General features: G+C 44.3%; 1 protein-coding gene across 3 annotated transcripts in view; it reads right to left on the minus strand.

The window, feature by feature from the left end:
• Positions 1-12,647, minus strand: part of neurl4 (neuralized E3 ubiquitin protein ligase 4) — a 79,347-nt gene that overhangs the window by 13,473 nt on the left and 53,227 nt on the right. For all 3 annotated transcript variants that reach the window (XM_063187157.1, XM_063187156.1, XM_063187153.1), the window contains 2 exons: positions 2,581-2,679; positions 1,368-1,511 (listed from right to left, as the gene is read on the minus strand). In XM_063187157.1, the coding sequence (XP_063043227.1) occupies positions 1,368-1,511; positions 2,581-2,679 (243 nt within the window). The remainder of the gene's footprint in view (positions 1-1,367; positions 1,512-2,580; positions 2,680-12,647) is intronic.

Genomic DNA, 12,647 nt, shown 5'->3' on the forward strand with positions numbered 1-12,647 from the left:
AATCAGCTGGTCTAATGAATGGCAGGGAGGAATGCCCTTACGAACCAGGTTAACCTTCTTTACCCTAGAATGTAGATCACTGCTGCCATTCACAGGTGCATGAAAGGACGTCTTTCCCCAAATTCAAACTGCAGTTGCTGACCTAGTACATTGCAGCAGTGTCCTCCTCTCTTGTCTACAACCTCACACGGCAGTAGCAGCCACAGACTTTTAAAGGGCTGAAAAACTGAAGAGATTTTCACAGTATCCAGAGGAGGGGAAAAAAAAATAGCTTCTTCATTGACCTTATATTTCTGCTTCACCTTCACTGTCTGCACTCATTTCCTCTCATCTCTCACTTCCTCTGCCTTCTCTCTTTTTCTCTCTCTCTCTCTCTCCTACAGAGAGAGCAGGGTCCTAGTCAGGTGACGTGGCTTTCATTTTCACAGCAACCCCCGGACGCCGGGCTGTCATCCATCTCTCTTATTTCCCTCATCCCTCTTTCCCTCCCTCCCTTTCTCTCTCCTGGGTGCCATAATCATGATCTCCAGCTTCATTCCTCTCTTTTCTTCTCTCTAATGTGCTGTGCAAATCTCCTTCACAGACAAAAACGAGTGAATCTTTCGCTTTTCTCTCTCTGTCTCTCTGTCTCTCTCTGTCTCTCTGTCTCTCTCTGTCTCTCTCTGTCTCTCTCTGTCTCTCTCTCTCTGTCTCTCTCTCTCTCTCTCTCTCTCTCTCTCTCTCTCTCTCTCTCTCTCTCTCTCTCTCGTTTCTGCAATGCTTATTTTTCTCTACCTGTATATCCATCTCTCTCTATCTCTATCTCTCTCATGTAATATCTCTCTTCCTCCGCACACTAGCGCACACACACACACACACACACACACACACACACACACACACACACACACACACACACACACACACACACACACACACACACACAGTATCTGCATCTCTCCCTCTCTCTACTACTGTCTCTCTCCCTCTCTTTGCTCATCAGTTTTTGCCTGTCTCCATATCTCCCCTCTGGTTGTCGCCTCATTCTGTCATGTGCCTCCCAGCTCTCCGTGTAGTGCTGTTGTTCTCTGCCTCGCTGTTGCTCTGTAGTCGTACCATCTCTCTCCACCGCCATTTCTCCATGTCTTTCTCTCTCAATCTCTTTTCCTCCAACATATGGACACATATTTATGTCTATTTCCAATGTCTACCATTTTCTCATTGTGTATCCGTGCCCACGCTCACCAGCGTGGTGTGCTGCCATTCTCCCCCTCACTGCCGCGTCCCTCTATCTGTGTGTGTGTATAGTCTCTCTCTCACTCATCTATTCTCTCATTATCCCTCTCTCCATCCCTCTGTCTTGTGTGTCCCCATCTCCTGCTCCTTACCGGCGTGCTGTCGTCCTCTCCCTCGCTGCAGCTGTCGGAGGAGAGCGAGGGGGCCTTGACGCTCTCCGTGTCCTCCGAGGCCGACGAGCTGACCACCGAGATGGCCGTCACCTTGCCGTACAGGTCCAGCACCGCGTACACATTCTGCAGAGACACACACACACACACACACAAGCAGAGAGGGGGTGAGGGAGTCAGTATCTATGTACGGTATGTGTGAGAGAGGGAGAAACAATGTGAGCGTAAGAGAGAAAGAGAGAGAGAGAGAGAGAGAGAGAGAGAGAGAGAGAGAGAGAGAGAGAGAGAGAGAGAGAGAGAGAGAGAGAGAGAGAGAGAGAGAGAGCGAGTTAGGGAGAGAAGGAGGGAGAGGGATAAACTGTGTGAGCGAGAGAGAGGGAGGGGGAGAGAGAGAGAGAGAGAGAGAGAGAGAGAGAGAGAGAGAGAGAGAGAGAGAGAGAAGGAGAGAGGGATAAACTGTGTGAGCGAGGGAGAGGGAAAGAGAGAGAGAAACTGCAGGACAGACACACACAAGAGTACTTCCTGTCAGGTACATATATATGTATTATAATTATGATCATAATTATTATTATTAACGAAATGACAATAGTCTAGGTGACTTACAAGTTACTGTATATCTGTGTGGAAATACCTTGACGACAATTGCAAAATCCCCACATTCAACCTATCCAGAAGGTTCCCCATTTCCGGCTTTGACAACTATGTTGAAATATTTCCACACAGTAGACTTTCCCTATCTGATTTTCGTCAATTGTAACTGCTCCAGAGGCCAACTCCTCTTTGATACCTTAGTGCAGCTCTGAGAGGAGGAAATGCTGACGCCACATGCATCGTTGTCACAGTTGCGTCAGATTAAATTTGTGGACGATTACATTACATAACTGTGTTTCATAATTATATTGAATACTTCAAGTTCATTAAAAATAATATGAAAACAATGAAAAGACTGTAACCGTAAGGAACTGAACTTTGAAATTTGTGAACCGTGCCACCCCTAGTCTGTGTGCCTGAGTATGTGTGAGTGAGTGAGTGAGTGAGTATGAGAGAGAGAGAGAGAGAGAGAGAGAGAGAGAGAGAGAGAGAGATAGAGATAGAGATAGATAGAGATAGATAGATAGATAAAGAGAGAGAGAGAGAGAGAGAGAGAGAGATAGAGAGAGGGAAGTGTGTGTGTGTGTGTGTGTGTGTGTTCTACCTTGGCTACAGCCGTGGCAGCTGGTCCCATATCCTCTCCATCAATGAAGATGTGCATGGTGTCGTCACTACACCTCTTCACGCCGACACGGTTCCCCACCTGAACGCGCATGCGCACGCGCACACACACACACACACACACACACACACACACACACACACACACACACACACACACACACACAGAGACAAAGTGTCAAAAATGCAGCTGTCAAGTAGTCAAGTCAAGTAGGTTTTATTGTCAATTTCTTTACATGCACTGGTCATACAAAGAATTTGAAATTACATTTCTTGCTTTCCCATACAGACATAGACTAATCTAGGTAAGGACATAGACAGTATAGACATAGACAGTACTTATACATGGACTTAAGACAGTATGGACATAGACAGCTGTTCTCACAACAGGCTCTCTACCTCATTCTTCCTTTTTTCCCCGCTCCTTTGCTTTCCTACCGTTCCTTCCACTTTCTCGCCCCATTCTCGCTTCCCTTCCTTTCATTTCATGTCCAGTAGCAACATTTGAATGCCAGTTCTTCCTGCTTTTGTGTCAGTGGTATGCAGAGGTTTTGGAAATTCATGACATCGACTTGTCATTGTTGACCTTTGAAAGCTGGTGGCTTCATGGATATAACAACTGTATCACTTGTATCTTCTTTGATTGTCTGCAATGCACAATGACATTAAGACGTTTCCTGCTGTCTCTGTTATTTGGCAAATTTGGGTTTTAGAATCAGCTTTAATTTGATCTTTAGAATCAGCTAGCTATGGGTATTCTAAGTATGTTCATAAATACACCCTAAATATCCATTTTAAACTGTGCAACTCACAGAGTGGTTAGTGATGTGCACAGGTTTTCTAACAGCAGTTGCTTTTGCATTTGTGATGCCAGCTTAATTTTCCTCTTTAGATTACTCACTGTTAATGCGCTACACTTTGGTTGGTAATATCCATAGTTTGAAATTCATGTTAAATATGCGAGTTCATTTGGAGGTACTGTGAGCATATGAGAGCCAATAATAATATAGCAAGGATGATTTTTTTTTTTTTTAATACATTACTTTTTTGGGGCTTTTCTTGCCTTTACGGGACAGGTGAGTTTGAGAGGAGACAGGGAAGCAATGGGAGAGAGACAGGGGAGGATCAGGAGACAGTCCTGGCCCGGAATCGAACCCAGGTCTCCGGCTTAACGGTCAGTGCCATAGCCACAACCAGGGTCAGGACAATACAATTAAACACAGTCTAGTTACATCCTTTATACATGACATATTTGACTCATTGGGTGGTTTGAGTCCTCACATGCAGCAAGGTGATAAGGGAAGTGAAACCTGGCCCATTTGAAGTAGGACAACACTGAACACAGAATATGCTAGCTGTGTGGCATAATTTACGGTACGTGTACAACTGCAGCAAACAACTGCACATGCCCAACATTACTGCAACATTTCCTACCGAACTACCGCAAGACTAAGCATGATACTGTATCATCTAGGATGCAGAACGTTGACAAGGGTCTCCTTAATATTTCTCACCATTGTTTGACTCGACTGCAACCTCAAGATGGAGTTGAAATTGGCCCCCGAAATTGGCCCCCGCGGGCGTGTCTATATTTCACAATGCACATGTGCATGCTTCGGCATACATTGCATTCAAGTGAGCTACCACGCAGAAAATCGACAAAAAATATGTATGACAATGTGCTGTGCATGAAATGTACAGGCACAAGCGTATCCTGCAGCAAGACCATTTCCAGCCCTGACTGAGTAATGAGGACAGTGGCTTGAAGACTGTGCCCATTCAATGGTGGCGAACTAGGCCAAAATAGTATAGTGTGCATTTTCAAAATTCTTCTTCCTAAAATATTGATAACAGAATCATACAAAATCTAAATTAGTGTTGTGGATCTTTGATATGTCTAAATCACCATGTCAGGATTCTTTAAAATTGGTGTCCGAATCTGAAAGTGTCCAATGTGTCCATCAAATAATCCCCTGGTCTGTCAATTGAACTCTTATCAGTGAGTGAGTCAACTCTTCAGCTCTGGGAACTTTTACATAAGATTCTCACTCCCAAGACACCATATTCATTATTGCTAAACAAAAATGAAATGAAAATTGCCACAGCTGATATTATGCAAGCTTGGGAATAACAATTATTACGTGCATCAAGATGGAATCATCAAATACAAAGCTTCAAATTTGGTCTGATATGGTCAGGCATGAGTTCACAATAGCTGCATAGTACATCAGTTGCAAATGTCACACAACAATAACTAAAATGTCACACAACAATGACCATGTTCCACTGCTGATTATTACGGAATGGAAAGGAGTTGCAAACAAGCATCTGAAGATGAAACCAATCTGATTGTCATTTGCGAGGTCTGTTGTTGAAAGGGACATAGTGCTCCACTTTCTGTGGTCTTGTAAAAGAAAAAAAAAGTCTCCTATGGAAAAAAAAAGACTAGCACCTAATGAGTTAACATTGTTATGAACCATCATGGAACCCGCATCATGGAAGTTCTACTGCACTAAAGGCTAGCAGACCACCCTCTAGTCAAGGCGAGTGCCAACCATGAATGAGCCCGACACAATGAAAGAGTCGTTGTGGCATACCGTATAAACAACACACCATGAGTTTCTGTCAAAAATGTTTGCTAAAGGACAAGCCCCAATGTAAAATAAACTGTAATATGTGATGAAGAACCACCATTATCGCTTTAGTCTCATTAAAGATATTTCATTTAAAAAAACAGGAAAGGAGACTTGCCAAACAAAGGGGTGGGCTTGACCAAGACTGCAAAGGAAGTGCAGTATAATAGATGCTGGTGTGACCTGTGTCTCTCATGATGTGAGAAGAGCAGTCAGTTTTTTTTCATTTGACTGAAACAGATTACACACAGGTGAGAAAATATATTGTGTGCCTGATTATATCTGTGTTCAATTTGTGTGTGCTTTAAATTAAATTAGATACTAGTAGCAGAAGTAAAAGTAGAAGTATTTAAATGAATCAGAGCTAGCTTGCTCGATTTTTGAGCTCAGAATCACACTGCAACTGTTACTAATTGCAACGCATCTAGACCAGTTTTTTTCAAAACTTTGCAAATTGAATATATACTTTTCGCAAACTGCTAGATTTTTGAGACGTTTCACCTGAAACCCATATTATTTAATGGCAAAAAGAGTTATTATTTAACCAATCTCAATATTTTGTATAAATGCAATTAAGTTAATGTAATAAACAGAACGAGAGAAACGAAATCTGAGGGCAATACTAGAGCGTTTCTAGAGGGTCACGACAGCAGACAGAGGTGGAGACAGCAGAACAACAAGGATCGCTGTGGCTAATGGACAATAGCGCTGTGCTGTTACGTGCAAATGGTGTTAGCTTTACGCCGCAAACTATCTACTTTGGAGTATTTGCGGTGAACTGAAATGCTGCAATTTTGTATTGAACTCTCCATGTCTTTCTTCATTACCCGATTAGTGACATTCACAACATTTACATGAGAGAATCCATCTATAATGTTCTCCTTGGTGGAGGATCCATGTTTCCAGGTATGCAACTAAGCAATGTTCTTGTGGACATCTCCCACTGTTAAATGACCAACATTATTGTAATCATGATTCACAGACTGAATGAATGATTTTATTTTATTTTTTTAACAGGCAAATGGAGGTTCCTCCTCTGTCTCCTCCCAATTATCATGATTGGTTTGGGTAAGCTGCCCATTAAGGGAACCCTTTTAAATATACATTGTTTTGTCCAACATTCACAATTATGGCTGCAGTGTGTGCATTAATATGTCCAACTTGATCTCTGTGATCTCCACTTTTTGATGACATTAACCAGTGAGAACATTAATAGTCATTTTAACAAATACCATGTTTAAGAAACTAGATCCAATACCACTTGAAATGGCCACAAAACCTCACTGCAGGCCTGAAACGTTGCTCGAGTTTATAGTAGGCCCACACAAATGACCACACTTACCTCAGATGGTACTCTACCTTAACTTGAAACTGTGGGCGCCCTGAAAGAATCGTCTTGGGAGTCCAGCCCTACGTTATTGTACTCTACCTAACTAGCTCTGCGCCCCATTAACTGTGTTGGTCTAGGTCAAATCTCAAACTGTACGTTGACTGTATATCAAGAGGGTATGAAACATGACCACCTTTGCTCCTTTTTTCTCTCCCCTATCTCTACCTCTGTATCTCTGTGTATAACAGGGGCCAGGCATTTCCATGAGTGCCCTAAAGAGCCCATGCTGACAATCTACCTGGTGGTGGGGGGCGCTGCCTCTCTCGTCCTGCAGCTGCTGCCCTCGTTTTACTGCAGTCGCCCCCCTAAAGCCCCTCCACACATCGTCTGCCGCATCTGCAACTTTGTGCTTTACGTCTTCTGCGTTGTGTGGCTGATCATCGGTAAGAAAAAAAAAGGTGTTGTGAAAGGACGTAAAAAAGGACCATGTATTACCAATCATTGAATTACATACAGTACATGCAATTGCAGTACACTTACACAACGGCTTCATCCAAAGCGACTATTAAAGTCAATAATCTGTTGGGCTGTGTGCAATGCATAACATTTGGTTGGTGGGTTGGAGAATAAGAGCCAGTTAACATACATACACATTTACTCGTGATTTTACAAAAGAAATGAAAATAGATGAAAGACTATGGCACTGTGTATAGGATCAGTTAAGAACAGAAAAGGTATGCTTGCTATACTGCAGACTAAAAAAAGGTCTAATCACAATCCAAATTTATGCTTCTTTCTTTTATCTTTCTTTACTGTGTCCGCAGGAAGTGTTTTTCTGTACAGAGCATATCTGCCGAACTTTGAGTCCAGTCAGTCTCCAGAGTACTGTGAGAGGACCCTCTACATTGTCACCTTCTTGTTCACCACGGGAATCTACATCTTCATACTGTTTTGCATCATCATATATTTTGTGTACAGTTTGCTGTGTGGATCTTAAATATAACCTACATAACCTAACTTTGTCTAAGACTGTATTTGTGTAGCCAGGGCGCGCCCTCCTAGTGACGCAACAACTTTGGCGTTGCAACTAGTCAGGTCAAGATTAATGCAAGTACTTTCTGAGTTCCTGCAAATACGGGAACTCCTTTCACTTTGTCGGGAAGCAAACAACCATAAGCAAGCCAAGGGAGGCAGGTCAACCATGCCGTTTGGGAAATGTTAATTGTTACGCTCTTGGTCAGACCAAGTCTCGAAGAGATTTGAACATCGATGATAATCAGGCTAGTATTTGTGTACATTCTTGAGATTTACCTTTTACCTTTAGTTTTATATGTCAAAATTGCTTACAAATATTCTTTGTGTGCTTACTTAATTTTCACACAGTTGAACTTTTAAAATGAAAGAATCAAGAATGAGCAGTAACTTTGGTCTTAGTTTTGGTAAGGGTCAAAGATTACCAAATATTTTAAATCATTATCTGCTGTCTCTGGTCTTACTACTGGGTCCAAACAAGCAATGCATTTGACAAACATCAACTGCAGCAAATTCAGCCACATGATATGGAGGCCAGGGTTTGTGCTCCAGACTACATACAACACCAGTATACAGTACACGCTCCAGTTCGTCCACACACAAACAGGAAACCAGATGTGGTTTGGACCGCATTGAAGAAGCACTGAAACACCAAAAGTGAAACCCACACCTAAACCCATGTCCTGGTTGGCTCTCTGAAATACACTATATCACACAGCTTTCTGGGCTCTACAAGTGCTCACCGTATAGAGCAGGGGCATCAAACTCAAATTCACAGTGAGCCAAAATCAAAATCACAAAGGCACATTTCCCAAAGACGCCCAATTATGGTAGTTCAAATGTCACTGCACATATTTTGGAGAAAGGTAGAGAGAACGAGATAATAAATGGGTAAAATAAGAGGGAGGAAGAGAGCGCTACCGTTTATGAGGAGAGAGAGAGAGAGAGAGAGAGAGAGAGAGAGAGAGAGAGAGAGAGAGAGAGAGAGAGAGAGAGAGAGAAAGAGAGAGAGAAAGAGAAAGAGAAAGGTAGGCCATATTGTAAAACACATTTGAATAGATCTCTTTGCCCAAGTAAAATATCACAGCGAGCCAGACTTGGCCCCTGGGCCTTGAGACTGACACCTGTGTCGTGTACGTAGCCATATTTAGCCTTGTGCAGATATTTCATCTTAACTCTCCCTCTCCCTAACCCTCATCTTGCACACAGCATGACTCGACCAAGTCCAATCATCTGTGTGATGCATCATTTCCTGCATCATTTCCATACTGTAGCTGTGGCTGCGACCTTCAGCCTCTCAGGAGCGACCTTGACTGCTGGTGTTGCTGCTCCAGAGCGGTGCCGGGAGCCGCCGCTGCTGCTGCTGCTGCTGCAGAGGGGGGATTCCTCAGCTCTGCCGTACTCTATGTCACCTCACTGCTCTGGCGTCATTTATTATCCATCTCTCTCCCTCTCCCCCCTCTCTCGCTCGCTCGCTCGCCCTCTCTCTCTTCCTACCCTCTCTCCCTCTCTTCCTCCTTCTCAGTTTACGCATTTATTCTCTCTCGCTCTCTCTCTCCCTCCCTCGCTCTTTCTCTCTCTCTGTCTCTCTTCCTCCTTCTCATTTTACGCATTTATTCTCTCTCGCTCTCTCTCTCTCCTTTCTCGCAACCATCTCTCTCCTTCTTTCCTCCCAACTCTCCCACCCCTTCCACCCTCTCCCTCTCTCTCTCTCTGTTTCCACTTGTATAGCTCTCTCCTCCCTCTCCTTTCATCTCTCATTTTACACATTTATTCTCTCTCACTCTCTCTCTCTCCTTTCTTGCAACCATCTCTTTCCTTTCTTTCCTTCCATCTATCCCACCCCTTCCACCCTCTCCCTCTCTCGCTCTATTTTTCCACTTGTATAGCTCTCTCCTCCCTCTCCTTTCACCCATTTATTCTCCCTCTCTCTCTCGCTCGCTCGCACGTGCACACACACACACCTCTTTTCCTTTCTCTCCCTCTCACATTGCACCCATTTCTGTCTCCTACCTCTCTCTCCTTCCACCCATCTACCTCTCTTCCTCCGTCTCCCTCCACCCGCCACCCCCCGCTCCCCCCTCTCTAGAAGATGAATGAGTGACAACACGTTGGCAGGTGTATTATCCTTCTTCACTCCCCCTTTCATCTCAGCTGACCCTCCTGTCTTCACACATCTCCTCACCCCCTCCTCCTCTCCACTATCCTCATCCTCCACCATCTCCATCCTCCTCCTCTCCATCATCCTCCTCCTCCTCCACCACAACCATCATCTCCTCCTCCTCCTCCTCCTCATCCTTCCCCTCCTCCTCCTCCACCATCCACTCCTCCTCCTCCTCCTCCTCCTCCTCTCCTCATCCTCCTAGACCATCCCCCTCTCCTCCTCCTCTTCCTCCAACACCTCCCTCTCCTTCTCCTCCCTCTCCTCATCCTCTATCCCCCTCTCCTCCTGTCTCCTCAGTCTGAGCTGAGCTGCTTGGGCATGCAGACTTAGTCCAGACACTGCAGTGGATCCCGGGATGCTCACTCTCACCCTCCCTCACAAAATATTCACTCTTTTTCCTTTCAAAAAAAGCCTCTTCCACAAAATATTCAAATTCACCCTCACTCTTTCCAATTTCTTTCTCTCTACCACCCCCCACCCGCCTCCTCTGTCTCTTCTTCCTGATCCGGTTCCTCTTCCTTCCTGTCTCCCTGCGTCTCTCCTTTCAGCCCAGCCCCCTACTGGGGCCTAATCAAATAGGCTGCCCTGCTCCAGACAGCTGGACACACATTTCCATTTCTTTTCTCCCTCTTGCCCTCTCTTGTCACCCTCTCCATCTCTTTTTCACTCCCTTTATCTCTCTTTCACTCTAGGTACCTCGTTCACTTTCTCACTTTCACTCTGTATCTCTCTCCATAAATCTCTATCTTTTTTTCTTGCAATCTCAATCTATCTCTCTTTCCCTTTGCCAGTCTCTCACTCTACATCTCTAATTCAGTAGCTATCTCTTTCACTCTAGCTCACTTTCAGTCTCTCTCTCTCCCTCTGTCCCCTTGCTACTCTTCACCCGCACACAAAGGTTGTGCCCAAAATATTCAGTCCCGTCACCAAAAATAGTACAAGATACAGACTGTTAAGCTCCATTGTTCTGCTCTCTCCACATGGGGCACTGTGTTGCGAAGGCGTTAACACTTTTGGGTCTGGCCAAAGTCATTTCGCCCCCTATTCCATTTCCCCTCACTTGTACACACAGACCCGCCATCCCAACCACTGCGGCAAAATCGCCAGACCTTCTGTCTTCCGCTGTCATCTCTGGCTTCATCCCTCCATCCTCTCTTCTCTCTCTCTCTCTCTCTCTCTCTCTCTCTCTCTCTCTCCTCCCATTTCCTGCCTCCCTGCATCCCTTTTTCACAGTTATGGTCCAGTGAACAGTGAACAGCAGTAGTTTGTCTGCTCCACAGCAGCTTTTCTCTCTCTCTCTCTCTCTCTCTCTCTCTCTCTCTCTCTCTCTCTCTCTCTCTCTCTCTCTCTCTCTCTCTCTCTCTCGTCTGACTAGCCTTCTCTTTTTCCATCCCTCCCACTCCTTTTCTGTCTGTCCTCCACTGTCTCTCTGTTCCCTCTCTTCCGTCCTGGTGAGTGAGTGAGTGAACTGCCACAGTAGCAGTGCTGTTACACACCACATTTCCAATGCACTCTCCACTCTCTCTTCAGCCTAGCTTTCTGCCACACTCGTTTCTCTCCTCTTCTCTTCTTTTATCTATCTATTCTCACTGGCTTTTCCTCTCATTAGACCTCTCTGCTCTCTTCCACTTCAATCTCTCTGTCCGTCCCTTAAGCTGTATTTTTCTCGTCCGTTTATTCAGTCATCTCCTGTCCATAAAAAAATAAAATCTCTAATCTCTTGAAGATTGTCCATCTCTCTCTCCCTCTCACAGCCACGACGACTAAGGCAAGATTGTCGTCGACTGTAGATTTCTCCTCTGCTCTTTAAATCTGTCTTTTATGGCTTTCCCATCCTTCTCAATCTCCTCAACCCTTTTTCTCCACCCTCCCCAACCTTACAGAGCTGTGATGTTCAAGTAAACTGCCTTATTATTTTTAATATTTCCATTTTTACCTTGCCGCTCAATCTGTACCCATTTTCTACATCTCCACTTTGTGCCCGGCTAACCTTTGTCCTTTTTGAAATCTCCAAGATGCCTCTTCTCTGTTAAAGGTGCAGTTTCTAGCAGTTTCTTTCCCATGCCCATGCAAATACTTGCCACCACCATACTAGTACATAGTGTATAATTAATGTTCAAGAAAAGGTCAAATTTGGCACTACAACACAGCTTCAAAGAGCAGCATTGTTGCAATACCTACTCTGGCCACCATCCTACACAGTGAACCTTTAAGCATGTTCATCCTTCCCTCCCCTGCTCCACTACCATCCTCTCAAAATTTCTCATTCACATTTTGACTTTCCTCTTAATCCCTTTCTTCCTCCTACACGTCTCTTTGTCCATCCACATCCACCTTCCTTTTTCTCTTCAGCCATTGGAAATGCCCGGATTTAACTGGCTCCGAATCCCTGGATATCTTGAAGTATAAGTATCTTGAAGTAACACCCCATTTTCAGGTGTTGTTTATGACCTTACAGGCTATGTGTAGACAAGAAACCAGCCATTTTAAAATATACGTTTTTTTGATATTCAATTTTACATTTTTCAATGCATCATAATTCATATTCTGAAGGTTGTTGTATTCCATGCTGTGTAATTTGTAGAACCAGAAAAGAGCTTTCAAATAGCACCACGGACATCTTTTTGTGACTTACACTGACTGATATACTCAAGGCTGAATGCATAGTGTCCTACCCTCATATGTAAACCTTCACTAGTCTGTTTCTCCCTTAATATTGGTGTCAGATTCACACAAATGCAGTTCTGGGGTGCTACCTTGCTACTAAACAGGCACAGCAAGTATGATTGAAATCCGTGTCGGTCGGGTCCCAAAGTGTCTGATTTCACGTGAAATGACCCAATATGCGACCTTGCGTCCTCCACTTGTGCTTGTGGCCTCACGTTTTGCTG

This window comes from Engraulis encrasicolus, chromosome 21, assembly GCF_034702125.1.
Source record: "Engraulis encrasicolus isolate BLACKSEA-1 chromosome 21, IST_EnEncr_1.0, whole genome shotgun sequence".
Classification (NCBI taxonomy): domain Eukaryota; kingdom Metazoa; phylum Chordata; class Actinopteri; order Clupeiformes; family Engraulidae; genus Engraulis; species Engraulis encrasicolus.